The following is a 27,091-nucleotide window of genomic DNA, read 5'->3' as shown; positions in this document are numbered from 1 at the left end:
AACTCAGGACAAGATTAAAATCTAGTGGAATTACATAGAACAATGACCAGGCTAACGCTATCCTACTTGTCATAGAAGAATGAAAAAAGTAAACTTCACAAATAGTTCACTGTACTTTTTCCTGGGACGTGAGAGTCTTACACGAATGTGCATATAGTCATTAACAAGAAAAAAAAAAGGTGAGTTGAGCTCCTGCTAGTGGATCCCATGTACAGATCAACTGATGACTGATTTTCATTCGTAGAGGCAGGTGGTAAACAAGTTTTCAAAAGGAGTCGTTTGTTAAATAATTAGAAACCTTTCCAAAGTCACAGGAGTGTTTTCTTCTTCTGTTTTTGTTCGATTTCTTATAGAGGCAGGGCTGTCCAAAGTCGGTCCTCGAGGGCCGGCGTCCATCATGTTTTAGTTCTCTCCCTGGTGGTAGTAACAACCGTTTCAGCAGGTCAACATTCTTCTTAGGCCTTCTAACGAGCCATCATTTGATCCAGGTGCGTTAAACCAGGGAGAGAACTAAAACATGCAGGATGCCGGCCCTCGAGGACCCACTTTGGTCACCCCTGTTACAGAGACTAGTGTTCCATAAGGCAGGAGCTCCCGCGTGTCGCAGAGCTCGGCGGACTTCTGACAGGTGGTGTCACTCCTACGCGCTGCAGGCCTCTCAGGCAAGCAGTGCAGATGGTGCGTAGCAAGCCGTGTCTGCCAGCAGCTTTTCTTTTCTTTTTTTACCCCCCTTTTTTCAGTTACTGTAAAAACTTTGTAGGCCCTTCCTTACTTTGCAGGGAGAGGATTCGGGGGGGTTAGGAGGAGTCCACTTCCTGGCTGGGCCTTCAGGAAAAGAATGAACATCATCTCAGACTGTTTGCTCGATTTTTGTATTTTTCAATCACAAACAGGAAATTGTAATATTTCGCGAGGACTAACAAAAACGAAACAAGGCAAGGCTGGAAATCACTGAGCAAAAACAATGATGACAAGATAGCCAATGTGAGTTAAGTGGAGCTGAGAGAAAATGTTCTGTCACAGTATGTACATCCAGGCTTCGAGGAAAACGGCTTGAAGGCAAGTTTTCAAACGGCAGCCCCGGTCACTGCTCTAACACCATGTAATGAGACTAAAAGAAAGAAAAGTGTGAAGTTCGCCGTAAATAATTTCACCAGAAATATCAAGAATAGATTGGTACAGAAAGCATGATGACAAAATTGGGAAATAATTTAAAGGTTTTTTTTCATATGAACCCAACATCTGGTAAAAAAAAAAAAAAAAGAAGAAATTTTTTTTTTTTCCAGCCAGACGTCTGTTTATGTAGCTTCATATTAAAACAGGAAGCTCAGCCTAGATATCAGAAGACAGACCAGTCAGAGCTTAGAGCTTAATCAAAACTTTTTTATGGTCTAATCAAAGCCTGATGTGTTGCCAGCTGTTTGCCCAGAGTTGTTAACAGTACAAAAGATAATAAAGGTTTTATTGAAAGGATTTTTCTGTTTGACTTGGGAAAGGAGTAAATTCGTTTTTATTTACTTCCATTATTAGTTGAGATTTGAACGATACATCGGCATCAGCTGGTATTAGTCATTATGTAACGTATCAGCACCGCCAGATTAATACGACTGAGACAATATTAACAACCAATATAAAAAAAAACCCTACATTTTTCAAAATAAACTGAAGCAGAGAAGGTGAAGTCAGCAGTGAGGGTTTTTTTTTTTAAGGTGTCGGAAAGGATGTAAAATATATGTTCTAAAATAATATCGAATATTCAAGAAATGATATCGAATATTGATGCCGGCCCAAATTTCCATTTCGGTGCCTAAGCATTCGTAGGGACCTGCTGTCTTTGTTTTCTGCTTTCCTGCCTAATTCTTTTTGGAAGTGTGACAAACTGAGCATTGCATTTTGCTTACAGGTTCCTTTTTTCTATTCTGTGATTGTTTACTTATTTTCTTATTTGTTTAAACTTTGATAAGAGCTTATTTGAGTTAGAGCTAATTGTTTTGTTTTAGTTTGTACTCTTGTGGGCGGAGCCTGTGGCTATAAAACAGGGCACTTCACCGCAGGGAGTCAGTCAGTTTCGAGTTCGTTGACAGGTCACACTGAAGTTGATGGACCTTTAAGGTGTTATGAAGATAATGCTCATTTTATTTATTATCCATCTAAAGTGAATTATGGCCTATCCTTTTTGCCCAAGTCATAAGAGCCCCGTTACTGGATTGTTAGCCAAAAATATTGGTGAAAAAATATATATTTATATTCTAATGATGGAAATGATAGTTGCATTTAGCCAAACATTTAGGTTGTTGTTGGCTTGGCATTCTTTTGATAATGAATACCTTACCTTTCCAGCTGTATGTTGTATGTTACACAAAGCAAAAACATAGGCGATACTTTGCCAGGTGTTGAACAGACATGTTATATAGTGTAAGTTAGCATCAAATACACAATGACATCAATTGTTTCAGGTAAGACAGACCAAATTAAACCTAAGGGGTTTTTTTTTTGCTTTGTTTTTTACAAACACAGATAATCCATCATCTGTAATTTTTTTTATGTAAACATATTTCCAAGCTTTCTTTGTCTGATGGGCTGAGAATAAGAAAAGTAGGAGTCAGTAATGTGCTGGCTGTGATCGCCCTTTCTTGCAGTAACAACAGTAGGAATTTTAAGGTGAAGTAACATGTAACAATGAATATGCTTTTACACTGGTACATTGCATTTCAGAAAGTTTGCAGAGGTCCAAGCGAGCTAAAGAGCAAGAGAACCGCTTAGTGGTATAAACTCCAAAGCAAAGCAACGCCAGACGTTTGGATCTTTGGCAACGTTGTCGCCGACTCTCACCCGATTCCATTTTTTTACGCAGCAAGCTGCTGGCTCTCCTTTCCTTGCAGAAGCGTTCAAACTTCCCTGAACTTCTCACCTTTTATCACATGCCAGACTCAAACTTTATTTGATTTTATTGGGACTTTATGTGATAGATCGACACACTAATGCCCTAAACGAAATTGGAGTACAGTCTAACCGGGAGTCTTAGTTAGTAAACAGAAACCATGTGTGTGTAATTTAATTTCAGTCTGAATCCAGCTGTTCCGTGAAGAAGTTTGTTAGAAAACGAACAGCGTCATGAACACCAAGGAACTGCATACGAGATTATCTGGATGCCAATCCTGAAAAAAAAAAAAAAAAATCTGTTTAAAGCTACAGAAAATTTGAAATTGGAAAAGCGGTTCACCCTCCAGTAGGACTTTGACCTAAAACATTCAGCCAGAGCAACAATGGAATCATGTAGATTTTCAAAATTGTTTATCTCATCCCTAAAATGTTACAATTTTGTGCATGTTGGTCTATCACATAAAATAAATATCGACACATTCGGATCTGTGGTTAAAATGTGATAAAATGTGGAAACATTCGAGGGGTTTAAATCCTTTTGCAAGGCACTGTAAGACTCATCAGTGATTTCACTAGACGGGATTTCACTTGTACTGAGCTAAAAACCACAATATTTCTCCAAAACATCCAAAGATTAAGACAGATTTTAGTCTGCAGGTAGAAATCCGAGTGTCCACATTAGCCAAAGTGAAGACTTGTAGACAAACAAAGCCTCATCATTGTTATAAAGAGACCTGCGATAATGCGATCACGTTAAAAACACCGGTGTCCTAGCAACAGATCTCCAGCGGTGCAAAGATGTTTCGTCTCCCAGCTGTTCACAGAAGTTCGCAGCAGAAGGTGGCGGTCTGTACACGCAAGTCTTTTTTTTTTTATTATCCCCCGGTAAAAACCCACGTGACGTCGCGCAGTCTGAGTGACGGCTCTCTCGGCCAAAGTCTGCACTCGCTACGCCCAGAAATGTTTGGGATTTTTACCACGTTAGGGGAGTTGCATCGAAACGTTCTCTCCGATTCCAGAAGCGGACCGAGACAAAGATGGGTTTAAAAAAAAAACAAACAAGAAAAACAAAACAAAACCACAGTGTGTTAATGGGCGTAATAAAGCCAATAGATGATGTTGAATAGGGAGAAGGCGGAGGGGAATATAATCCGCGACCACCTGTCGATGGCGTTCACGTCGGTGAGGTCGGGGATTTTGATTTTGAGCTGCGACGATCGTCTCCGCAGGCGGGTTTTTTTGAACTGTGCGTTCCTGTCCAGGCTGTGGCGGCCCGCTTCGTTGGGCGCGCTGGGCTTCCTGTACTGGACCCCCGAGTTGTCGAACGTCATGGAGGTGGAGTTGTGCGTCTCGCTCAGGGTGGTGGTGACCTCGTTCCTCCCCACCTCGTTGTGGATCTCCAAGGACGTCAGCAGAATGTTCCCGTGGGAGTCGACCTGGGAGAAAACGCAGACGGCAGCCGGGTTTAAAAAAAACAAACAAAAAAAAAAAAACGGCCTCGATGACATCACAGACGGGATAAAACGCAGAGCGGCCTTCGGAGAGAAGGGTTCCTCTGTCCCAAAGTTAAATCACTTCACACAAATCAGATCAAGGTTGCACTGGGTGACCCTGTTACTACTGTCATGGCGAGTGCAGCTTTCCACACAGGAAGACATAAATCACAGGAAGCCAAGATAAATACAAAGGGCACAACGTTGTAACGTAACAAATTCTATACTGTCACCTTCCTCAAATAATGGCCAAAAGTGTTGTTTTTGTTTTGTCTAAAACATCTTTTGGAAAGAAAGAGATGGTGATTTATTTTTTAGTTGTTGACGAAAAAGAACTTTTGGCAAAAAATGACTTGGGTCATTATTTGAATAAGGTGATGATATATAAGACAAGGTAAACTGACACTCTTTCCAGTCCAATCTGGTATGACTCAAGTTTATGATACAAATGTATTTAGCAATAACTGACTCACTTTAGCAACATGGGCCAATTTGGTTAGTAAAAAGCTGTACAAGTACCGTACATAAATTTATTCAATTCAATGAAGAAAAATCACAAACAAAAAATAGCTTTAAACAAAATACATACTTAGTGATTGACAACACGCAAAAAAAAAATCAGCTTAAAGCAGAATTTTTTTTAGTGTTTTAAGAATACGTTTTTTACACATTTGTTAAAATATGACAGTGACAGTGTAAGATGAGACAGATAATCTGTGGAAAGATCGATTTCCTCCACCTCTTCCCTGGTGGAGGAAATCTGAAGAAACGCACCGCCTCCCAACCAAACAGAAGAGCCAGGAGGAGGATCTTAGCGCTGTCAATCAACTCAGGTACACGGTGCTAACTGAGCTAATGGCAGAGAAACAACTTGCTGTTACAGAAAAAAAACATTCATCTGTCATCATCGGTGGCTATGCTAACTAGCCTTAGCATTCACAACAGGCTCTGCTGACAGGGAGAAGCGGTAGCGTAGCAGAAAGCAAGATTGTGATCGACAGCGCTAAGACTCGGACCCTGGCTCTGATTGGCTGTTTCTAGCTTGCACTGAGAGAAGGCAGATGAAAGTGACATAATGCAGCTTTAAATTGGAACTGAAACATGTTTTTAAATGATGGTTTTTAAAACCCAGCTGGCTGGGGCAGAGGCTCACCTGACGCGAGTGACGGCGGCTCTGAACCTGATTGGACTGTTTAAGAGACGACGAGGTCTTCCAGTTGACTCCCTCCGGAATGGACTAGCCAGACGAAAGAAACAGAAATAATGTCCTTTGAGTTTTGATCAGGTAGGCACTGAAGGTTCTTATGGCATTTCAGCTTTAAAGGAGTCAGGAAGGCCACCCAATAGAAGATTCACACTGGGACGATTGAACTAGAGTCACTGTTACTCTTATGTTTAAAATCTCATTCCTTAAAATTCTTCTTTGTGGATATTTTCATGAATAATGTACTTACAGACAGAAATGTACATAGATTCATCACAGACATGAATCCCATTCAATCTGGTGGATTAATTTTACCAAACTACTTTTATGAAACAAGAACTGGATTCAAAAGTTGTGAATTTTCCCTAAATTATACGTACAGGATTAAATATATGCAAAGGCATCATAATATTTGGTTGAACGCGTTTTCAAAACCACACACACACACAAAACCTCATCGATGCTCCCTCGGGGTCAGTGCGACCCCCACCAGAACGAGGAACGGGTGAAAAGCTTGCAACATTCAATTAAGCAAATAATAGTGAAGGTGTTAGGCCTGTCACGATAGCAAATTTTGCTGAACGATTAATTGTCTCAAAAATTATTGCGATAAACGATAATATTGTTTGAAGACCTTTTTACACTGAAAATGACATAATAATCCATGTGATTTCCTGCCAAAGATAGATACACTTTATTTTCAAAAGAACACTAAACACTGGAACTGATAAACAAAAATAAACAAAACAACCAAAAACAAAAACAAAATGGATTCTCAGTCTCCATTAACAAAAAATGTACTGGAAAAAAAACTAAACAACATAAAGCCAAAGTGTAAATAAATACTGCATTCAACCAAAAGAGTGCAGATTATGAAGTCTGTATATTATGTTGCCCTTCAGTAATAATTAGATTTAAATAGAGAAAATGGGCACATCGACTACCTGATGCAATAGTTCACACTACATGATTTCTTGCTCCTATTTTTCCCCTTACAACAATCTTAGAAAGTTGGTCTTTCTAAGATTGTGTGGTGTGTTATGGTAGATCATCGTTGCAGCTCCGATCCAAATCAGGGCTTTTCCCCGACTGGGATCTTAACTCAGCCTGTTGAATGTGACAGGCAGCCAATCAGAAAGCGAGGATTCTCTTCTATGCTTTCTGAGGGGAAATTACGGAGGGGAATCCCAAACAGCTGACACGGCGCAACACGAAGTCCAGGGGACATTGGAGATGATACGTGGAAACAACATTAATGTTTATTTAACATGCAAAGAATATAGAAATGACAAGAGGAGAAGTTGGAGCGAAATTGCTACTGCAGTTGATAAACCCAGTAACTTTTCAGCTGTTCTTCGTTAACATGACTTAAATAGGTTCTAATGATTTTCATTCAGTCAGGACTGACACTAGCCACATGCATTGCAGGTAGATTGTAGTAAAGCATTGATTAATGCCTGGTTTTAAAATTAGTTCACTGAACTTGTAGCCATTATTTTGTTCCCATTGTTGGACACCACATGGCAGGAACGAACCCGATCGAACCGTTATAACTAGGATTTCTGTCGGGTAATGTGTGATCTGTCAGGTTTTGAAAATGGGCCGACAATCTGCCGACAGCTCGTGTGAGCTGGGCTTTACACTAAGGAAAATGAGGAAGGGAGGGTCAGTGGAGAGCACTGGAGTTGAGCCTTTTTTCATTCGGTGTCATCAACAGAAAGAGAAAAAGGCTGAAGAGACGATAATGCAGATACTTAAAATGACGTCGATAGTTTTAATTTATCGTACAATTAATTGATTTACCGTTTATCGCTACAGGCCTAGAAGGTGTATGTAGATATTGAGCATGAAAGCATAATTCTGACCCTGAGGATATGAGACAAAATTCAATCAATAAAACAGTTTTTAAAATGTATAGAAGTTTGGTGTTTCACACTGGAGGTAGAAAGAAAGGCACAAATGCATAATTAATAGCCTGAAATGAATTCATGGCCATACCCACGATTTGTTGTCAATGGATATAAACCTCTGACCTCTGACCAGAACCGCATGATAGTCCATCCTTCTGTTACAACTAAGTGTGTGCAGTCTCCATTGTCACTTTGGCTCTTAACCTACAGATAAGATTATTGCTTCCATGCTGACTTGTAAAGATGGAGGCTATATGCCTGCAGCAGTAAATACCAATCAACGGTGATGACAAAGCTTGAATCAGCAGCTTAAATAATTTGCTGCACAAACTCTGTCACCATAAAAAATAAAAAAAACAACCAACGCAGTCAGGAGTTTCCCACAGCAGAGACTGCAGTAAGTTAAAATTGTAAATGAAGCAAATCATTACCATTTAATTTTTTTCCGTCCATTTGTTTTTTGGAAAAAATACATCTAATCTAACCGCAAGTTGCTGTAACTTTATTAACGTTAATGACTCCAGGCTGAAGCAGAACAAAGTACATTCAAATGCATTTTCATTTTTGCTATTGCTGCCAATATTGGATTCCACGCAAAGTAAAACAACAACAACACAAGTAGCACGATGTTGGCAATTTCCACTTTGTCATCAATTTGCTAATTCTCACCTTGGGTTGGTCAAACCTGCCGCGCTCATTATTTGCCTTCATCGCCTTCAGAGCCAGTTTCTTCTGCATCTGCGGACCGCGTCCGAAGAAGATGTAGTTGACGAAGGCGTACTCCAGCAACGCCAGGAAAACAAACACGAAGCAGCCCATCAGGTACATGTCGATGGCTTTCACGTAGGGGATCTTGGGGAGGGTTTCTCTCAGGTGGGTGTTGATGGTCGTCATGGTCAGCACGGTGGTGATCCCTGGAGGGAATCGCAGTCCGGTTAGCAGGGGAATCCCAAAGCAACGACAAATGTCAGCCTGGAGGCTATTGCCACTGGTCACTGCGCTGCCCGCTCCGTCAAATGTTTTCTGAAAACCTTTTCACAGCGCCTCCCTTTTTAAGCATCCAACTTGATACAAAAAGTCAATTCCTTAAAAAAGAAAAACCCCTAATAAATATATATATATTTCCCCCTCCAGGGGGTCTTTTGTGGGCTCTAGTGTTCCTTATATGAAAGTAGGCTGACAGGAAAGGGGGAAGTGCTGGCAAGATGTTTACATATAGTCATCAATGTCATGAATATCATATTCATCTAGAGCTATGAATTATTTACTTAAGCTATTCTTTTTTTGTGGTGAAATGATTATAAAACAACTGTAATTATGTTATTATTATTTTAAGAATAACAACTCATCTAAATTTAATCTAGCTGTATTGGATGTAAATGTGCTTAATCTAATCTATGCATATTCAAAATTATACATACAGGCTCAAAAGTACATATAAAACAATCCCTCTAATATTTCTCTGGAACATTTAGAAGGACATTTTTCCAAATGCTACTGGTGTTGCAGAGCAATAAATCCACTTTATTGATTTATTCATCAATTTTTTTTTGCTTTTGAAGACTTAATTTCTGGAAAATCTGGATTATTTTTTTTCCACCACCAATGCCCTCCGTGGGTTTCCAAGGTCCACCATCTTGTTTGACAAGCGTGTTGTACAGTTTGCATTTATTTGGACTTTGAATTTGGTCAACTCGCAGAGGGGATGATTGAAATAGGAGCCAGTTTTTGAAAATATGTTTTGTCAGTTGTAATTTATGTCAAAGCTGCAGTATGTAATTATATATATATATATATATTTTTTTTACCTCCCCGTTTGCTTTCTGCTACCCTACAGTTTGCATAGCCTGTCATAAATGATCAGTATTGCCACCGATGACGGTGGACAAACGGTTTTCCTGTAATCTCTGCTATTAGAAAATTTAGCAGCGAGTACATAAGGGGGATTGACAGCACTAAGATCCTCCTCTTGGCTCTGACTGGTTGTTTTTGACTGGAAGGGGTGCAGTTCTTCAGCGATAATAGCACAGAGAAGAGTTGGAGGAGATCAATGTTTTCACAGATTACCTGTCTCATAACATACGGTCGACATGGTGACAGTTTTAACAAATATGTCAAAAACCATTTTTAATAAAAGTTTTATACTTTTATGAAAGTGTAGAAATCAGGAAAAAATTTAATAAAATTGGAAATCAAATTTGGTATAAAAAAAGACTTACATTTTATATTTAGGTCATATCATAGAGCCCTAGTTATTGGGGGTATGTATTGTATACAGCTGAATATATGTATAAAATGTGTAAAATATGCATAATATATTCATATTATATGTACATATTTGAATGCATAGGAAGCAGAGAAAAAAATTCAAGCTTGTAGCTCTTATATCATCATTATTCCAACATGGGGAAAAAGATATTTTCAAATACATCATTAAAAGCCCACACCTAATATGATAATAATCCTGATGATGAGAGGATGCAATGTACTGTATATGATGCCAGATAACTACAGGTTCCCACCAGCAGTAGAAAAGAAGACATTTGTGAATCATCACCCACACTGTGACTGAACTGAGACAGCTCAGCGACTAACTTTCACTGATCCTGCGCCGCCTCAGACCGCGGCCTTCTCCAGGAGATGGCACTGAAGGAGACGAACGGCAGGAGTCTGCTTTCCTACAGAGCTACGAGTCTGAGGAGGAGCTTCCAAACCCGGCTGTCCACAGAAGCTCCTGAAATACTCCACATCGTCTCATCACTTTGTACGCATAGCTGAGATTTAATAATCGCTTGCCATAATGTGCTCTTCCTAACGCGGGGAGCACTTAGAGCGCAGCAAAGCTGAATGAGGGTTTCCATTAAGGCTATCGAGTTAGGAGGAGTATTGTGTTTTCAGAAAGCACAGCTGACACCGATTCTGGAACTTTGCTTCGAATGGAAACAGCCGAGTTTGAATTTTCACTCTGTAAGTGGAGGACTTTGAGCTTTCGGTAAATGTATAACTTTCTAACTGTTATAAAGACTCTTCCTGTAAGGATGTTCCAATCTGAAAGCACCATTACTCCCAGTGCCAGTAGATCAGTAGATCTACATGAGTATCTTATTACACAACAAGGCTGCAGCCTCAGACAGGCTGATGGGGACAAACAACTGAATAAAAAATTTTTTTTTGACTTTTTGTTTCAGGATTCTGATTTTAATTTCAGAACTGTAAGTTTTTTTACTCTAAATTTTGACTTTGATCTTCTGAATTCTGACTTTGATCTCTGAATTCTGACTTTGATCTTCTGAATTCTGACTTTGATCTCTGAATTCTGACTTTGATCTGCTGAATTCTGACTTTGATTTTCTGAATTCTGACTTTGATCTGCTGAATTCTGACTTTGATTTTCTGAATTCTGACTTTGATTTTCTGAATTCTGACTTTGACCTCTGAATTCTGACTTTGATTTTCTGAATTCTGACTTTGATTTTCTGAATTCTGACTTTGACCTCTGAATTCTGACTTTGATTTTCTGAATTCTGACTTTGATCTTCTGAATTCTGACTTTGATCTCTGAATTCTGACTTTGATCTTCTGAATTCTGACTTTGATCTTCTGAATTCTGACTTTGATCTCTGAATTCTGACTTTGATCTTCTGAATTCTGACTTTGATCTCTGAATTCTGACTTTGATCTTCTGAATTCTGACTTTGATCTTCTGAATTCTGACTTTGATCTCTGAATTCTGACTTTGATCTTCTGAATTCTGACTTTGATCTCTGAATTCTGACTTTGATTTTCTGAATTCTGACTTTGATCTTCTGAGAAAAAAGTCAGAATTTGGAGAGAAAAATTTCTTTTTTGTTTATTAGTGACCCTAATCCTCCTCGGAACAAATGCAAATGAACGATGAATGTATTATGACATGGGTTTCACATATAATATGTGAAACCATTGAATATTTTCTGTATGTTTTTCAATTTTACAGTGCTGATCTATATTGTGTTGGGCTAGCAATAAAATTCTAATAAAATACAGCTTGCGTTCACAACATGACAGAACATGCAAAAACGTCAACGGATGTGAGTGCTTTTGCCTGGCATTCCTTTCTCTACTTACTGTACATTTTAATCTGTCTATTTTCTTCTCCAACAAACACCAGTATGTTAACATTTCCTGCTCGGGTCACATCATACCTAAAGCCACTCTGGCAGCTGAGGCGTCATAATTGATCCAGAAGGACACCCAGGACAGGATGGTGATGAGGATGGAGGGCATGTACGTCTGCAGGATGAAGTATCCGATGTTTCGCTTTAGCTTGAAGCTCAGTGACAAGCGAGGGTAAGCACCTGCAAGACAAGAGGAAGAGGAAGCAGCTGACTTTGATTCGCCAGTCACTTTGGTTTGATTTGAGGACTGGTGTCAAAGTTCTGAATACTCTGATTTTAAAAAAAAAAAAGGAGATTTGACCAAATAAGGAGCATTTAAAAGCTGGGTGGTGTTTTACATTTGTATGAACATCATTAAAAAAAGTTTATTCATATTAGTAAATCAGCTCAAACAGGAAAACATATACAATATGGATTTATTAAACACAGATTTTGGATGAAAACCTAATGTTCTGTAAGCCATAACCATCAAAATGAACAGAAATAAACACTTAAAATAAATCGCTCTGTGTGTAATGAATCTATATAGCACAATAAAGTTTCCCTGTGTTACTAAATAAACTCTTTGATGATATTTTAATTTATTGAGATGCATCTGTAAACATAACAGGGCTAGCAAGATTTTGTAGCCCTCTGTACATAATACATTCTAATTAACTGTGCAGAACAAGCTCTCCTTTCCTTCTAATAACAGAAAGAGAAAATAATTTATTGCTTAAGGTAAAAGCAGTGTGATTATATTATACTATATTATTCATCAAGACAAACAGGGACACACACAGCCTCTGTATGCTGTCTCTAATCCTTCAAGCTACAAGCAAATGCCAGAGTTGGGTACTAACTAGTTACATTTAGCTTTAGGGGTATTACTAAGCTGTACTTTTTACTTTTACTTCAGCAACTTTATTATGAGGCAGTGCTACTCTTACTTGAGTAAAATTTCCTCTTTTTGCCTTTACTTGAGTAGAAATTTGTTGAAGTAGTGCTACTCTTACTCAAGGACAATTTTGGGTTCTCTACCCGCCTCTGGCAGAGACACAATGTAAGATCTGATCTGCAACCTTTGACCACCATTGTCCCGACTCCCTTCCACCTACCAGTGGAGAAGACCACGTTCCTGGAGACGAGCTTGTAGTCGACTATAGAGAACTGTGGAAGCTCGATCCGGGTCACCCCGGTAACGGCCGTGTCTCCCCCTTTCCAGTAGAACTCTATGTCGTCTGTGGTGTACCCGTCTGTGAGGAAAAACCAGGAACAAGGTGTGATTCTCATGAGGTGGACGGACAAAATGAATCTGTTTCTTGATTGACTGAGATGAAAATGGCTGCATGTGATCTATAGCTGTCAATACTTTAATGTCCGCTCAGATGGCAGCCTCACAAAGCAGAGCTTGCTAATGCTAAAACCAGTCTGCATGGACAAAGTTTAGCTAGAGAGGCAGCCACCAGTAATATCGCCCAGATATGACAGGTACATAAATCCAGAGCAATTCTGCTGCCTGTGCAGTTTCCGTCTCCCCCACGATGAGTGTAAGAGTCTTCTTTATGAGGCTCCCTGCACTCTTCATAATTTTAAGTGATGGGAAAGTGAGACCATCTGCCCCTGTTTCTTCTACTAAGCAAAAGAGGCTCGAGACGTACAACTTTCAATCTCCAGAGTGCAGTTCTGTTCGTCCAGCGGGTAGCGCCTCAGGTCCATCATGCAGGCCGCCGTCGTCGTGATTCTGACGCAAAAACAGAAAAGTGGGGAAGTGATTACGAAAATCCGACCTCGAGCCACAGCTTAAGCAAAAGTAGAAGGGAGTGGGGCGCGACCTGACATGTTCTGGGTTTGCACCAAAATAAGTCGGAAAAGTAGGGCTGGAACATATGGCTTAAAAATAAAATTCTTTCATTCCAGATCCAAATTACGATTTTAACAGAGTTTTTTCAAGAAAATACAAATTATGGAATATAATTTCAAAAGTGGCTTTTATTTCAGTCATTCCTTCTGTGAGCTGAACAACGGAGTAGAAGGGCCGGGCTATAGTGAATATAGTCATAATATTGGAAGAATAAAGACACAATTTTACTAGAATGTCTTAAAATTAAGAGACAAAAAGTTGCTTTTAATGACAAACATGCTTCCACAGAGTTAAGTTTTTACTTATCTGTAAAACTCATACCAAAGTTTAATTTCTATAACTCAATTTGTGTTGGAGTTGTCATATATTTACAACTTTATTCTACTAATATTATGACTTTATTCTCATACTTGAAAACAATTACAGCCTAAATTAGAAAAACATGGTCGTCAAACAAAATGACAGGCCTTACATGTGCTGACATTACTCACAACTATGGAAACAAAAAAAGCACATTGGTGAAAAAAATCCTGATTTTCCAAAAATGAAACGTTCAAAGAACCAAAAATTCAGCTTTTTAATTATACCAATTTATTGCCCAGACCTAGAGAAAAATATGTAGCAATGGAAATATTTCTTAATTGATATCGTTTTAAAAGGGAAGTGTTATGTATTTTCAAGGCACATAGTGCCATTTTATAGTGCAATCAAGAAACTATGTTACCTTAAGCTATTATAAAAGTACAATGTCAAACATGACTTAAAAGAAACTTGACTTAGAAAATGAATGCCTTAAAATTAGGCCTCTGTCTCTTTAAGAAGCTCTTGCTCTTTCCAAAACTCCGCCTTCAGCACATTATCAAAACAGCGTTTCTTCATTAAACCTTTAACAACATACTTAGGAGTAGTGGACTGAGGAACAGTCGCTAGTCCTCTCCTGAATAAACATGTCAAAACTGCTAACTTTAAACAATATTAGATGTGTGTTCTCACAGAAAGACCTAAAGGCTCTCACCTGAGTCCGTAGAGGACGGTTCCATCTGGGTGGAGCCGAATCATTCGGTTCTTAACCGTAACCCCGTGCACAAAGGATTTCTTATCGTTGAGGAAGTATGTGTCTGGGACCCAGAGCTGGTCGGCTACTCTGTTGTCCAGTGTCAGGTTGAGGGGAATCCCCACATAGGCCAGCCTCTTATCCCTCCAGTACTGCTGGAAGTACATGGTCAGTGTGTAGTCCTGTGGTAAATAAAGGAATGCAGTCATGTACCTTAAGACAGCACGATGGCGTATTAGTGCCACTGTAGACAGAAATAAAAGAGGAGTAAATTTGCTACAAAAAAACTCATCTAAATTTTTTTTTAGATGAATCGCAGAAATTCAGCACATCATGATTGCAGCTTGGTGCCATTTATTTTTTACAGGAAAGAAAAGTGATATTTATGGGAATAAGTACAATCTGCCAGGAGCAATCATATTTTCAGAACCAACACAATAAGAAATCTAATAATCTAAATCACAATAAGAAAAGTTTCCCCCAGTGTATTATAAGCCTGGCGGGCCACCAGGCTTTAATTGCGCCTCCACCAGTCTAAGGATCATTTACTTATTACAACATTTTTATACATCACTAACTCCATAACCACTGCCTGTTTTTTTTTTTTGTCTACATGCCAACAGCTACAGCACATAAACTGACAAATCACAGATAAAGGATCAAAACATTTTGGACACTGTAATTAGGATGAAACAGCTGAAGTGCAAAAAATTTATATTTATTTTAATTGTATTGTTTTATGTTTGCGTGTTTTTTAAGCCTTTACAGTTGGTGTTAAGGTATTGCTAAAAATGTCTTCCAATAACACATAATTACCTGGCCATATTTCCAAATTTTCAGTCAACTTTAAACATTTTTAACTCAAAAACAGACATTTCTCTATTGAGAGTGGATGACCGCCCCACCAGGCTTAACAAGTTTTCTGGTGGAAACTCTACAGCAATCGTTCACAAGCTTTGAAGACAAACTCTGAAACAACACAATCAATTCAGTTTGAAGCTGATCAATAATGGGTTTTTTTTTATATGGATAGATATTATTAATTACTACCAGCCATACCTGCAGAGGCATGAATCATTCATTCAACTTTCGTTTGCAGAAACCTACCATAAGTTCATCCATCAAACACAATAGCTTCTCCTGGCTCTTAATGGAGCTCTTTACAAACTCTCTTGGTTTTGTTCTGCTGACTAATGCTCTCTTAAATAAATAAGCAGGTCTCGGGGAAATAAATAAAAACACAAAAATGCTCGCTGAAGTGGCACATTTACAGGATGAAGCATTGCAAAAAACGGGCAAAAATCTCACACCGAAGCAGCATGTCGGGACGAAACGACCCGGGCGTAAAAAGCGCATTCTCTCCAGGGAGGACTGACGAACTTCCAGCTCGTTTTGAGCTGAATGAATCACACTCCGCGATCTGAGAATGTAATATGATCCAGATATAGTCCTATAAATAATTCAGTCTGTGTACAATAAGTGTCTCTTCCAGTGTGTTGAAAGCTTGTCCCTGTTTACTGTGCGGGATTCATTTGTTTTATTAAACCACACAGCGGGCGTTTTCATCTGTCAGACTAGATGATGACTGTGCAGTGGATCCACCGTATTTTCTCGAAACCCGTTTCGTGCTGATGGGGTTATTCAGTTGTTTTTCCTCCTTGTTTAGAGATACTCTTCCCCCCCATCCGGACTCCCTCATGGCTTCTGTAAAGGCAGGACGCCGTTCTGCATATGTGGGTTGATGAATCAGCGTTGCACAACAGCTCTTGCGCTTCGGCAAAGAAGTTCTACCAACACACTCCTTCCACGTCTGGGTTGTGGCTATTTTAAACAGCTTAAGATCTTCAGATCCCACTTCAGCAGCTCCCCTAAAACGATACCTCGGCTTCTCCGAAGCAGAAGCTCCAACATATCTCTTCACTGATCTGGTCCGAGTGGGATACAGTCCAGGCCTCGGTTAGTCACCACCGAAAATCACTTTTTTCTCTCGCAGGGAGCCATGAAGGGTTGCAATTTTTTTCCTCCCTTGATACCGAACAGTTTCATTTACAAAATGCATTCTTGGTTGTTTAAAAAAAAAAAGAAAATCAGGAGATTTTTTTACACCCCTGATACACAAAGAACAAAATTAGGAATTTTCTAACTTCATTAACTTGGGTGTGGTTTGTAATTATTATTTTTCACACAACTCCCTTCAGAAAAGTGTTTTCTCATCTCTATCCAGTCTTGTTTATTCTGAAATCCCTACATACATTTTAGGGTAAGCCCTAAAATGTCGTATGCAGAAGCTACAAGGTACACTGGTCAGATCAGACGAGACACCCTGAAGACACCAGGCAGCCTGACAAATGCTGCATGGGAGTGGCAGCATTTGTCAGGCTTTATGATGCTTTTCATCAGTTGAAAGGAAAGTGGATGGTGTGAAACAGGGAAATAATGGAAGAAAATCTGTAAGTTAGTTATTGGTTAAACACACCACCAGAGCTATAATGGAATGGTTTAGATTAAAATATAGAATATCACAATCCTGGGAAAACTTAGAAAAACATTTGATAATCTGTGTTCACAGGTATTTTGTGGGGTGAACAATTCAGTCTCTAGATTAGTCAAGTTTACTTTATTTTAGAGCAGTAGTTCTGGGGTTTTGATTATGTCATTATTATTCCTTGTTCCTTAGTTTCTTCCTTTGATTAAATCTGCCTTGTTTCCGTTTTAGTTCATTTCTATTTAGTGAACTAGTGATTTAGTGTTTATTTTCTCCTTGTGTCTCCTAGACTTTCTTAGTTTCCTCATTAGCTCGCCCTCGCCCCGTGCTGCCTCTCTCTCTCAGTCTGATTTCTGCTGGCTCCCCTCACACCTGCAAACCGTTAGCTCATCAGCCCCTGTCTGTTGTTCCAGCATTCAGCCTCACAGTACAACAGGGAGGAGTGAGAGCGGGGTTAGTTCCCCGTTGTTCCTATGTTTTTGTTTTGTTCTGGCAGAACAAAATCAACCAATTTTATTATAAAATGCTGTAAAAAGAAGAAACTTCAGACAGTGTCTACTTGCATGTGGTTATTATTAAAATTGCTTTAGGTAGGGGTTAGTTATGGGGAACCCTCCCTTGAAATGTATCAATGGCATTCTTTTATAGCAAGTTCAGCTTTTATTTTAGAGGAAAACATGGAGCGAGAACCTGAGACGGAGATCCGCAGTGGGAAGTCCAACAATGCACTTCTTAGTGCACACAAGTAGGACAGCTAAACACTAAAATTAGGCCTTTTAGCTGGGTCAAAAGAGGCAACGGCCCCACTGTTAAAAATGGCGTATTCCCAGTCGCTGCAGGGACGAACATCGATGTTCCCTCATTTTATAATATCCTTATTAGCTTATTCTGTATTATTATTATTATTATTAGTAAAAGAAACATAGCGCCCATTTAAGTGCTAAACCCCAATAATGTAAATGTCTTAGTGTGTGGGAAATTAGATTTGACTCTGTCATAATTTCATCTCCTAACTCAAGCAACATTTGAGAATGATGACTATAAATGGATTTCATCAAATGAAACAGGAAATTCACAAACTAATAACTGTGAAAGACAACATCTGTATTAAAACTGATGTGTAACCAGATTTCTAGAGTCCAAACAGCAACAAACCCTCTGAGGAGGGAGAGAGAGGCGGCCCTTGTTAACACGGTGCAATGAAAACAGACTTATGCCCAGCAGATGTCTGCTACTTTTGCTTTTAGTTCAAATTTACTGCTTCTGATTAACAAACGTTTTTTTAAAATTTTTATTACCATTAAACATAGTTTGAGTAAATACAAAATGAAGTTTACAAATTAGACTTTCATCTATTCACTGGAATTAGCTCCATGAACCACATTATTTTGAGTTTAATTTTACAAGCTACCTGTTTACCTCTGGAATGAAGAAACTTGAACAGAACTTGTCTGATAACAGGAAGTCTGCAAAAACATGCCAAAAAGAAAACAACGCGTCCAGAACTCAAGAAAAGATAAGAAACATAAACATTGACATCGGGGAAGAGTTACAAAGTGATTTCTAAGGCTTTGGGACTTCTGGGAGCCACAGTGAGAGCCTTTACTCACAAATGGAGAGAACAGGGAACCGTGGTGAACACTACCAGGACTTTCTGACTGTGGATTGGAGTTGTTGATATCCAAGGTTCTTAGAGGTTAGGGGGCTGTTACATTTTCACATACGGTAGGACCAGGTTAGTTTAGAAATGTTGTTCTAAAAAAAAAATCAGCATTTTAAAAACAATATTTTGTATTTACTCATATTATCTTTGTCTGATATTAATGTTTGTTTGATAATCTGTAACATTCAAATGTGACAAAAAACAACAGAGAAGTCCATATGAGAGTCAAGCCTTAACATGAACATGGCCAAACCATAAAGGAGATTAAGGGTGTTTCCACACCTGATAGTCTGACGGACTCGGTTCAATTCAGGACCAAAACTGCAATATTTGCTACATTCTCAGTTGGTGTCGTTTGCTTTCAAATGGTAAAGCCTTCAAAACAAACTGTTCCCCTCCTCACCTGTGGTGGCGCTGCAACAAGAACCACTGAAGGAAACGACACAAAAACCTCTGAAGAAGACATGAGCGCAACTTCATTCTTCATGCAATGTAATCAAAAACGAAGTAGCGTCAGATTTTAGCAGTTGTACTGTAGGATTTCTCTCGTCTTTGGTGAAAGACCACAAGCCATTTCTCGAGCTAGCACTAGACCCACACGTTTCTGTTGGTTGTATTTACCAAGAATGCCCTCTGCTGTAGTCCACTTCCTGCTGTTGGAGCGGTCTCTGATCCACTTGATGTTCACATATACATTCGAACTGCACTAGAATTCACCTCAACCAAAGAGAGACTTAGGCTTTTAGGCAGACTAGAGTTAGCTTTTTTGGTTTGATTGTGCGTTCGCATTTCCCCAAACAAATCGGACTTTCTAGACAAATGACCAAGAGTTTGATTAAAGCAGACTAAACAAGACTAGTGTGAATGTGTCCTAAAGAATAATGGACGAACATAAAACCTAAACTAATGCAAGTGTACTTTCTGCACGTAATGCATTCCTTTGCATTATGTGCTAAGTGTTCAACAAATAAAGCACCAGTGATGACAACAAAACTCCTAAGACTTGCCACATACTTCAGCATCACCTTCACTTTGCAAATCAACGTTAACACAAACCTTCATGCAATCTAAAAATTGCTTACAAACACAGATATTCTAAGAGCTGAACGCAAAAATGCCTGCAGACGGACTTTGGTTTAGGCTGCTGTTTGTTATGCAGGCCACAGGGGACCCTGAAAACCATTTGCTTTCAGCAACAGAGACTAAATGAGACCCGGTGGGAGGGTGAGCCCGTCATCTTCAGTTTGGAGAGTTCACTATCTCATACTCAGACATGGTTCCTGCGTGCCAGTCAAAGACTGTTTATGTCGACTTAACACCGCCGTATCTGCTGGGAGTACAAGAATAGCACTCAGTGTTCCTGCCCTGTGTAAGGAGTGTCTATCATCGCTTCACGAGGCAGTCACATCTTCTCTGTAGGATTCAAGTGCAAGCCAATGGCTTTTTGTGCATTTGATGATTTCTACCTCTGCATCCATTAAATTTCTTTCTGTTACATGAAGTGGACACATGAGGTCCAAGTTTTAACTATTTATAGTGAATCTAGTTTTTTCGGCCTGGTGTATAGCTAGATAATTTTATTCAGCCTCATTACGCTGACTAAAAACAGAAGTTAAACATCTGATAGAACTGGGTCTTTAGAGGGTCTCGTGGAGCAGATCAAGGTCAGCAGCATGCTACCTCTTTCTTTATTTGGAGCAGGCTATACAATAAACAAAGCTACTAAGTAGAAATTGTTAAGTTTTTTTATAGTACAAGCACATTTTCCCATTTATATTAGTAGAAAGGGTTGAAAAAGTTGACAAGTTATGGTTAAATATAGAGCAAAGGCTGATTTGTCTCAAATGGCTTTCATATTTGGTGCAGGCTGTACAAATAAAAGAAGCTACTGAGTGGAAAATAACAGAAAAATGTCTGCTTTGATGGCTAAAAGCTGAGGTTGTGTTTCTTTCAATGATGAGTAACCAGACTGAGTTTTTCTCTCAGTGGCGTTTTAACAATGTCATGTGTTCTGTGGTTGATGGACAATTAGTTTTTAACTCTGTGTTTATGTGAATGTTTCTTGGGTGTAAAATGTAATGTCATAATGAATATTCATTGAAAAATAAATGTTAAAATCTAAATTCTTTCATTCCTAGTAGCTTTGTTTTTTTTCCTTCCTTCCTTCTTCCCTCCCTTTATTTTTTCCTATCTTTCTATCTTCCTTCTTTGCTTCATGTGTAGCAACCACTATAAATGCTAAGGCTAGCTAAGGCTAGTTAGCATTTATGGCTACGCAGTCATAAGTGCTCGTGTGTGGCTAGTTATCTGTGGTAAATATGGCCACAAATGAAGGCGTAAAAACGGTTTTCCTTGAACGGTAAGTTGTTTTTTCATCATTAGCATTGATTGACAGCGCTAAGACCCTCCTCCTGGCTCTGATTGGTTGTTTTTGACTGAGAGCGGTGCATTTAATCAGATGGTAATAGCACAGCTCGGGGAGGAGTTTGATCTTTTCACAGATTATCTGTCTCATATTACACCGTCACGACATGGTGACAGTTTTAACAAATATGGAAAAAAGATATTTTTGCAAAAGTTACATCCTGCAGCGTTAAGCACCCTGACAGAGTGGAGTTAAGGGGGTTTCTTTTCCTACTGGCTCACATCTTAGCATTGTGTAACGGAGTGTGAAACTCTGCATGTTGCTACACCAGGGTTTCTAGCTGAGTTCTTCTTACTTTATGAGTAGTTGGAGCCTGCAGCTTTTTACCGCTTTGTGTGTCTGACTTATTAACTGAACCCCTCCATTAAAATCCTGGAGAACATCTGTGGTTTTTAAGGGTAACGCTTCCTTCAGGCAGAAAGTTGCTTTGTGTTAAAGTGTCAAAATGGATGAGGACGTTTTAGCACATGATGGATTTGTCTTTCAGCTGACTCATACTGAGGCGGTGTGTAAAAAACACCTCTGGGAGCTTTACTGGATTAGGAGCTTCATGGACAGGGGGGCATTTCTGCACTGTGGGTAAGATCTAAAATAGTTGTATATGTCCCATTTCTTTTGTCTTTTATTTGCCAATTACGTAAAGTAAATATGAAGTAGGAATAGATAAAAGTAGCAAATATTGCAGATTGGAAGTGTTATTTTTTTTGGTACCTTAATAGAAAACAGGTCAATTGCTACACATGGTATAGAAACATGCAACTACTTGCTTGTTTCTTGCCAATTACTTATCATGTTATGTCTTGTATAGGCGACTTCATTTTTTGTCCGTCTTGAATCTGCTGTTGTTCTAACTCTGCAGCATAAGCTATGTTTAAATTGGACTACGGCTTTTCTGTGTTTGGTCAGGATACGGTGAAATTCACTCTTCTGCAGAGAGACTGCATCAGACAGCAAGGGACATAATCAAAAGTCAGATGTCTTGAAGCAGTAGTCGTGTTTCTGGCTAATCACAATCCTTAAGGGAGCAGTATTATGTGTCTTCCAGGCATATAGTGCATTTTTATAGCACAATAAAGTGTTACCATGTTACTCAGAGTTGTTATAAAAGTGCTGTACGTGTATATTATATTACTTTAAAGAAATTTGAGTTTTTAATTCAACAACTTGAAATTGGGCGTGTGTCTCTTAAAGAAGCTCCTGCTCTTTCCGAAACTTCACCTTCAGGAGTTCATCACATCAACTAATTAATTGATTAATTAACATGTTTTAAAATGTCCTCCAGTTCCAGTGTTAAATGTTCATTAGAATCTAAGGTTTACTCATCTGTGAGAACGTGTTCTTGCATTATTTCGCCATTGACATTATATCACTTGAACATGGTCTCAAAATAACAATATTATCGTTTATCGCAATAACTACTGGGACAATTTATCGTCAGGCAAACTTTGCTACTGTGACAGGCTTGCTGATCTACCGATTCCGATTTTGGCCGATTCTTTTGTCTGAAAAGTTTCTCGACAAAGTAACTAAGTTGGCAACACGGGAGTGATCACTGCTAACCGCACACGTGCAGATGGGTGGATCTGTCAGTCAGTCCTCTCTGACTGACAGACTTTATAAACAAACTAATGGTAAAATCATACATATAGTAGCTGCAGGCATTAAAAATAAAAGCCTATGTTTTGAGGTGGAGTTAAAGCAGCGCTGTCAGTGATCCTGTGTGTTTGATAATGTATAGCCCATCAAGATGCTGAGGCTATTTTTAGCTGCCTCACGAGTCAGAAGACGCAACTCCATTATCGCTAACAGGGCCGGATCGTTTTTAACACATGCTCAAGGGCCATTTGAGGGGATGTGCAAGGGTGGTGGGGGGGGGTGTTATCTTCTAGATGAGACCATTCCTCAGGCTGGAGGGGTAGATGCACTTCCTGGGTCCCCATCTGCATGCCCGGAGCCATTAGCACAGACAGTCTGATCCGATCACCACAGACGAGACGGCATCCTTTCACATGGCCCAGCGGACAGCGAGAGCCAAGTTAAAAGTGGGGGTGGCCTTTGCTTTTATCCAGTTAAGCGCTCTTTTTTTTTTGATACATGATGAAAAATGTTCAGAATAAACCAGTCGACGATTGATACGAATGCAAATCTGCGTATCATTTTCAACATATGCCCACGATGAATCAGGAATACGTCACTTTGCCAGAGTGTTAAGTCATTTCCTGTCTGAATTACATTTGGTCTCGTGCAGGGTATTCACAAAATCATAAATCATCTGCAAAGAGTCAATTCTATTACAGTTTCTATTGCAAGTTAGCACTGTAACGTTTGCCTGTTCTTTTCATTATGAAACAAACTTTTTGCACTTTAATTACTGTTAAAACTAATTTGTTGGTAGAAGTCAACAATTTCTTCTAAATCAAATCAAATGTATAGTATATAATTAATAATTATTGAATTTTTCTTTGGGATCAATGAAGTATTTTTGATTGGCACATTGACTATATGCCAATAGTCAATACCGCTCACATCCAATAAGTTTTCTATCCCACACAAGTCATCATGCACTGTCTACTAACAAACAATGCACCAATATAAGAATTGTGTATATATAATTCCAGTAAACTCTAATTAAACACTTAAAGAAATAATTAAAAATAAGAGTTAAAACAAACTCTATCAGATCAACCAGCAGCACCAAATTGAAATTGTCATAAAATTCCTCTGATGTTCTGACTTGCTCAACTCAGGTGTGATGTCATTCCATTCCCAGATTGGGTTATGAGGCACTTTGACTGCAACATGACCTAATCTCAACCCGGAACAACTTCAACTCCTAATGTCAGACATTATGCCTACGGCATTATGTACCCTTTAATCAAAAAAAGGCTCAAATCTAAAACTTGATCTTGATTTGCAATCCATCTAAAGCATTGACCAGCCAAGAAAAAAAAAAAGTCATTATTGTTCAATTTCCACAATGTTTTGTGGAAGCTCGAAAAAAATGAAGTCTGATAAGGATTTACAAAAGAACAAAAAGCTTAAATTAAATGACTTTCATATATGAAAGACTAAATTATTCTTTGAGGTTGAATTGAATAGATACATTTTTTTTTTTTAAACTGCAAAAATTCACTTTTTCTCATACGTCTCATATGTCGGTCCAGAAACGTTGACGGATGCTAATGTGAAGCAAATGGCAACGAGGATAATGACGGGCTTCAGGACATAAACTATGAATTATCTATATTCCTCTTTGAGGTTTGTCATTGGTTTTCCTTTAATGCGTGTTTTCCGTTTGTGATGTTTGCTGATTTCACCTCAACTGGTTATGTGACATATCAGAACCATAGTCAATCGAATGACATGCAAATCTAATGTAATGCACATTTACAGTGAATAAACAGACCAGAGGGTCATATAGTGGAGGTGGAGGAGGTTTGGCGGTGCTAGCTACTTTGACTTGGTGATTTTCTTGGCACTTACAGCGGGGTGGTGCACGAGTTTTAGCATGTTCTGCCAGGACATGCAGTTGGTGCTTGTAAATTGTTGCTAAATTATTCATAAACCTTTGTAGTGCTCTGGCTACAAAAGGCTCACGGGCTAGGATTGCAGCAGGACAGAATTCGATTAGACATGGCTGACGATTAAATGTGGCTCAAACATGGAGGAAAACAGGAGGTTCGAGTCGTTTCGCATGCGGCGTGTTATAATCAGCCTCAAAAACTGCTGATCTACAGGGTTTTTCCCATCTCTCACGTTTACAGAAAATGCTCTGAAAAAGAGAAATTATCCAGCAGCAGCTACGTGAATGAGAATGCCTTACTGGTGTCAAAGGTCAGAGGAGAATGGCTGACTGGTTTGAGATGGCAGAAAGTCAACAGCAGCTCAAAAAAAATGAAAAGAAAAAAGAAATCCTTGTTACGATAAAGGTGTGCAGAAATCTCATCTCTGAACACACAACACTGTGACCTTGAAGCAGATGGGCCACAGCAGCATCCTACTGCTACCAGCAATCATCTGTTCTACTGATTACCAACATAACATTTCTACTGTTGAAATTTACAATTTTAAAAGAAAATTTCCATTAAAATCATACCGTTTAACCGTAATAATAACAATAAATAGGAATGCGGATTCTCTGATGTTCATTAAAACTGGGATATTTCAGCTATTAAATTGCACCAAGTGTTAAATGCACCTGGTTCATTGTCCGTCTGACAAATCATGAGAGGTTTCTTAAAGATTTCTTTTTGTCTCACCGCATGCAACAACACAATTCAAATCTTCTGCCTCAAAATCACCCTGACAGCTAATTCTAAGTAACTTTAATTACCAAGTTTGCTTATTTAAGTTGTTTCTAAATTTTCTTGGACTGTCAGCATCGTAGCAGAGGCTCTGCTTTTAAACTCGGCCGGACAAAACAACGTACTTTTTGTAGTCTGTCAAACGACCACTATGTGAAAACAGGAGGCAGCAGATAAACAAAGACGGGACTTCCTGAAAACCTTCACAATAAGAGCCTCAAGAACATATGAAAATACCAGTCATTTTGTGCTCTCTTGGTTCTTGTAACAAAAACATAATATTTACAACGACGATGGATTTAGCTACAATAATCATAATTCTAGACGTTCACATTGTTACGCTCCAAATGAGAACAGACCACAGAATCAACAGATCACACAGCCTGACCGAAACTGGACGATGACAAATTGTTCAACATTGCCTGCTTTAATGAGTCAAAACTTCAGTGATATTTAGATGGTAGGCTCAGATTTTGGCATAAACAACAGGAAGACATGGACTCCCTTAGGCTTACATCAATGGTTGCGGTGTAATGATATGGGGGATAATTTGCTTGTTTACTTTAGACTTTGAAAACCAGAGCCTACATGGGACTTTTCACTGACCATCTTCAAAGCAGATACACAGTTCCTCCAGGCATTTGCTAATTGCTGCTGGCTAGTCTGAAGGAGCTGAGCCGTTGATCTGAGGCAGAGTGCTGCTCTGCAAGGCGGAAGCTTGTAAACCTCAGAGGAGGAGCTTCATCCTCGCAGGTGGCACTCAGTATTTCCCAAGCAATTTGCAAAGCTAAATGGTTGCCATGGGAAGATGAAAGGATTTCTCAAACACGCATGAAAGAATCAAGGCAACATTCTAGGTATGTTTTTGATGAGGGAATAATATGATAACATGATGCAAAGCTCAAAAAAAAAAGTCGATTTTACATGATACTGCCCATTTAAAACTCAGTTCCAGCAACTCGACCCATCTCGCAGAATGTGGTCAAAGTTTAGCTCAAACAGTTTAGGTATAAACTTACCATATTAACTTCTGATACCATGTCTATGCTAGCCACATCAATACTCATGCCAACAGCAACCGGTGGACCTAAAATGAAAACAAACAAAATACAATAAAATAATGGGAAAATTGTTAACAGGGTGGCTTATCAGTCCTAAAATTAAAAGAACAGTTGGAGAAAACATCGACATGAAATATAACAATAGCAATAAACAGCCTGAGTCATACCTCCAAAGTCTGGCCGGAGACGAATATCATATCCTTTCAACAGTTTGTCCACAGTTTCTTTGACAAACGACATGTTTCCCGGCTCGTTGACGCTGAAAAACAACACACAAAGGCGGTCAGTCCTGGTGGAGAACACTTTGGTGTCCGGCTGGACCCCCCACAGACACTCTCACCTCTGGGCGCAGCACACCACAGCCACGACCAGCGGCAGTGAAACGGCGTCCAGCAGCCCCCTGCCCTGGCTCCCCCACATCCCTTATGGACTCTCTCAGTGATTTTTGCTATTTTTAATGACCAAATGAAGGTGCGAGTGAAGCTCCTAGCTAAGGTGGGAGTTGTTCCACATCACTCCTGCCTCTGTGTCAGTCTGTGTTGCCAGCCTCCAGCAGACACAGGCGCGGTAACCTGGACGGTCCGTCCCTGTGTGAGACGACGGCGGAGCCGC

The 27,091-nt window shown here is 39.3% G+C and overlaps 1 protein-coding gene across 1 annotated transcript; it reads right to left on the bottom strand.

The window, feature by feature from the left end:
* Positions 1–853: 853 nt before the first annotated feature.
* gabrb3 (gamma-aminobutyric acid type A receptor subunit beta3) lies at positions 854–26,899 on the bottom strand. Its single transcript, XM_032572438.1, has 10 exons — positions 26,820–26,899; positions 26,647–26,738; positions 26,438–26,505; positions 14,503–14,723; positions 13,285–13,367; positions 12,742–12,879; positions 11,672–11,824; positions 8,160–8,404; positions 5,530–5,613; positions 854–4,319 (listed from the first exon to the last, which is right to left on the bottom strand). Exons 1-10 carry the CDS (start codon positions 26,897–26,899, stop codon positions 3,972–3,974), a joined length of 1,512 nt encoding a protein of 503 aa, XP_032428329.1. The 3' UTR covers positions 854–3,971.
* Positions 26,900–27,091: the final 192 nt, after the last annotated feature.

Source organism: Xiphophorus hellerii, chromosome 9, assembly GCF_003331165.1.
Source record: "Xiphophorus hellerii strain 12219 chromosome 9, Xiphophorus_hellerii-4.1, whole genome shotgun sequence".
Taxonomy (NCBI): Eukaryota; Metazoa; Chordata; class Actinopteri; order Cyprinodontiformes; family Poeciliidae; genus Xiphophorus; species Xiphophorus hellerii.
This window is presented reverse-complemented; position numbering and strand designations above follow the sequence as displayed.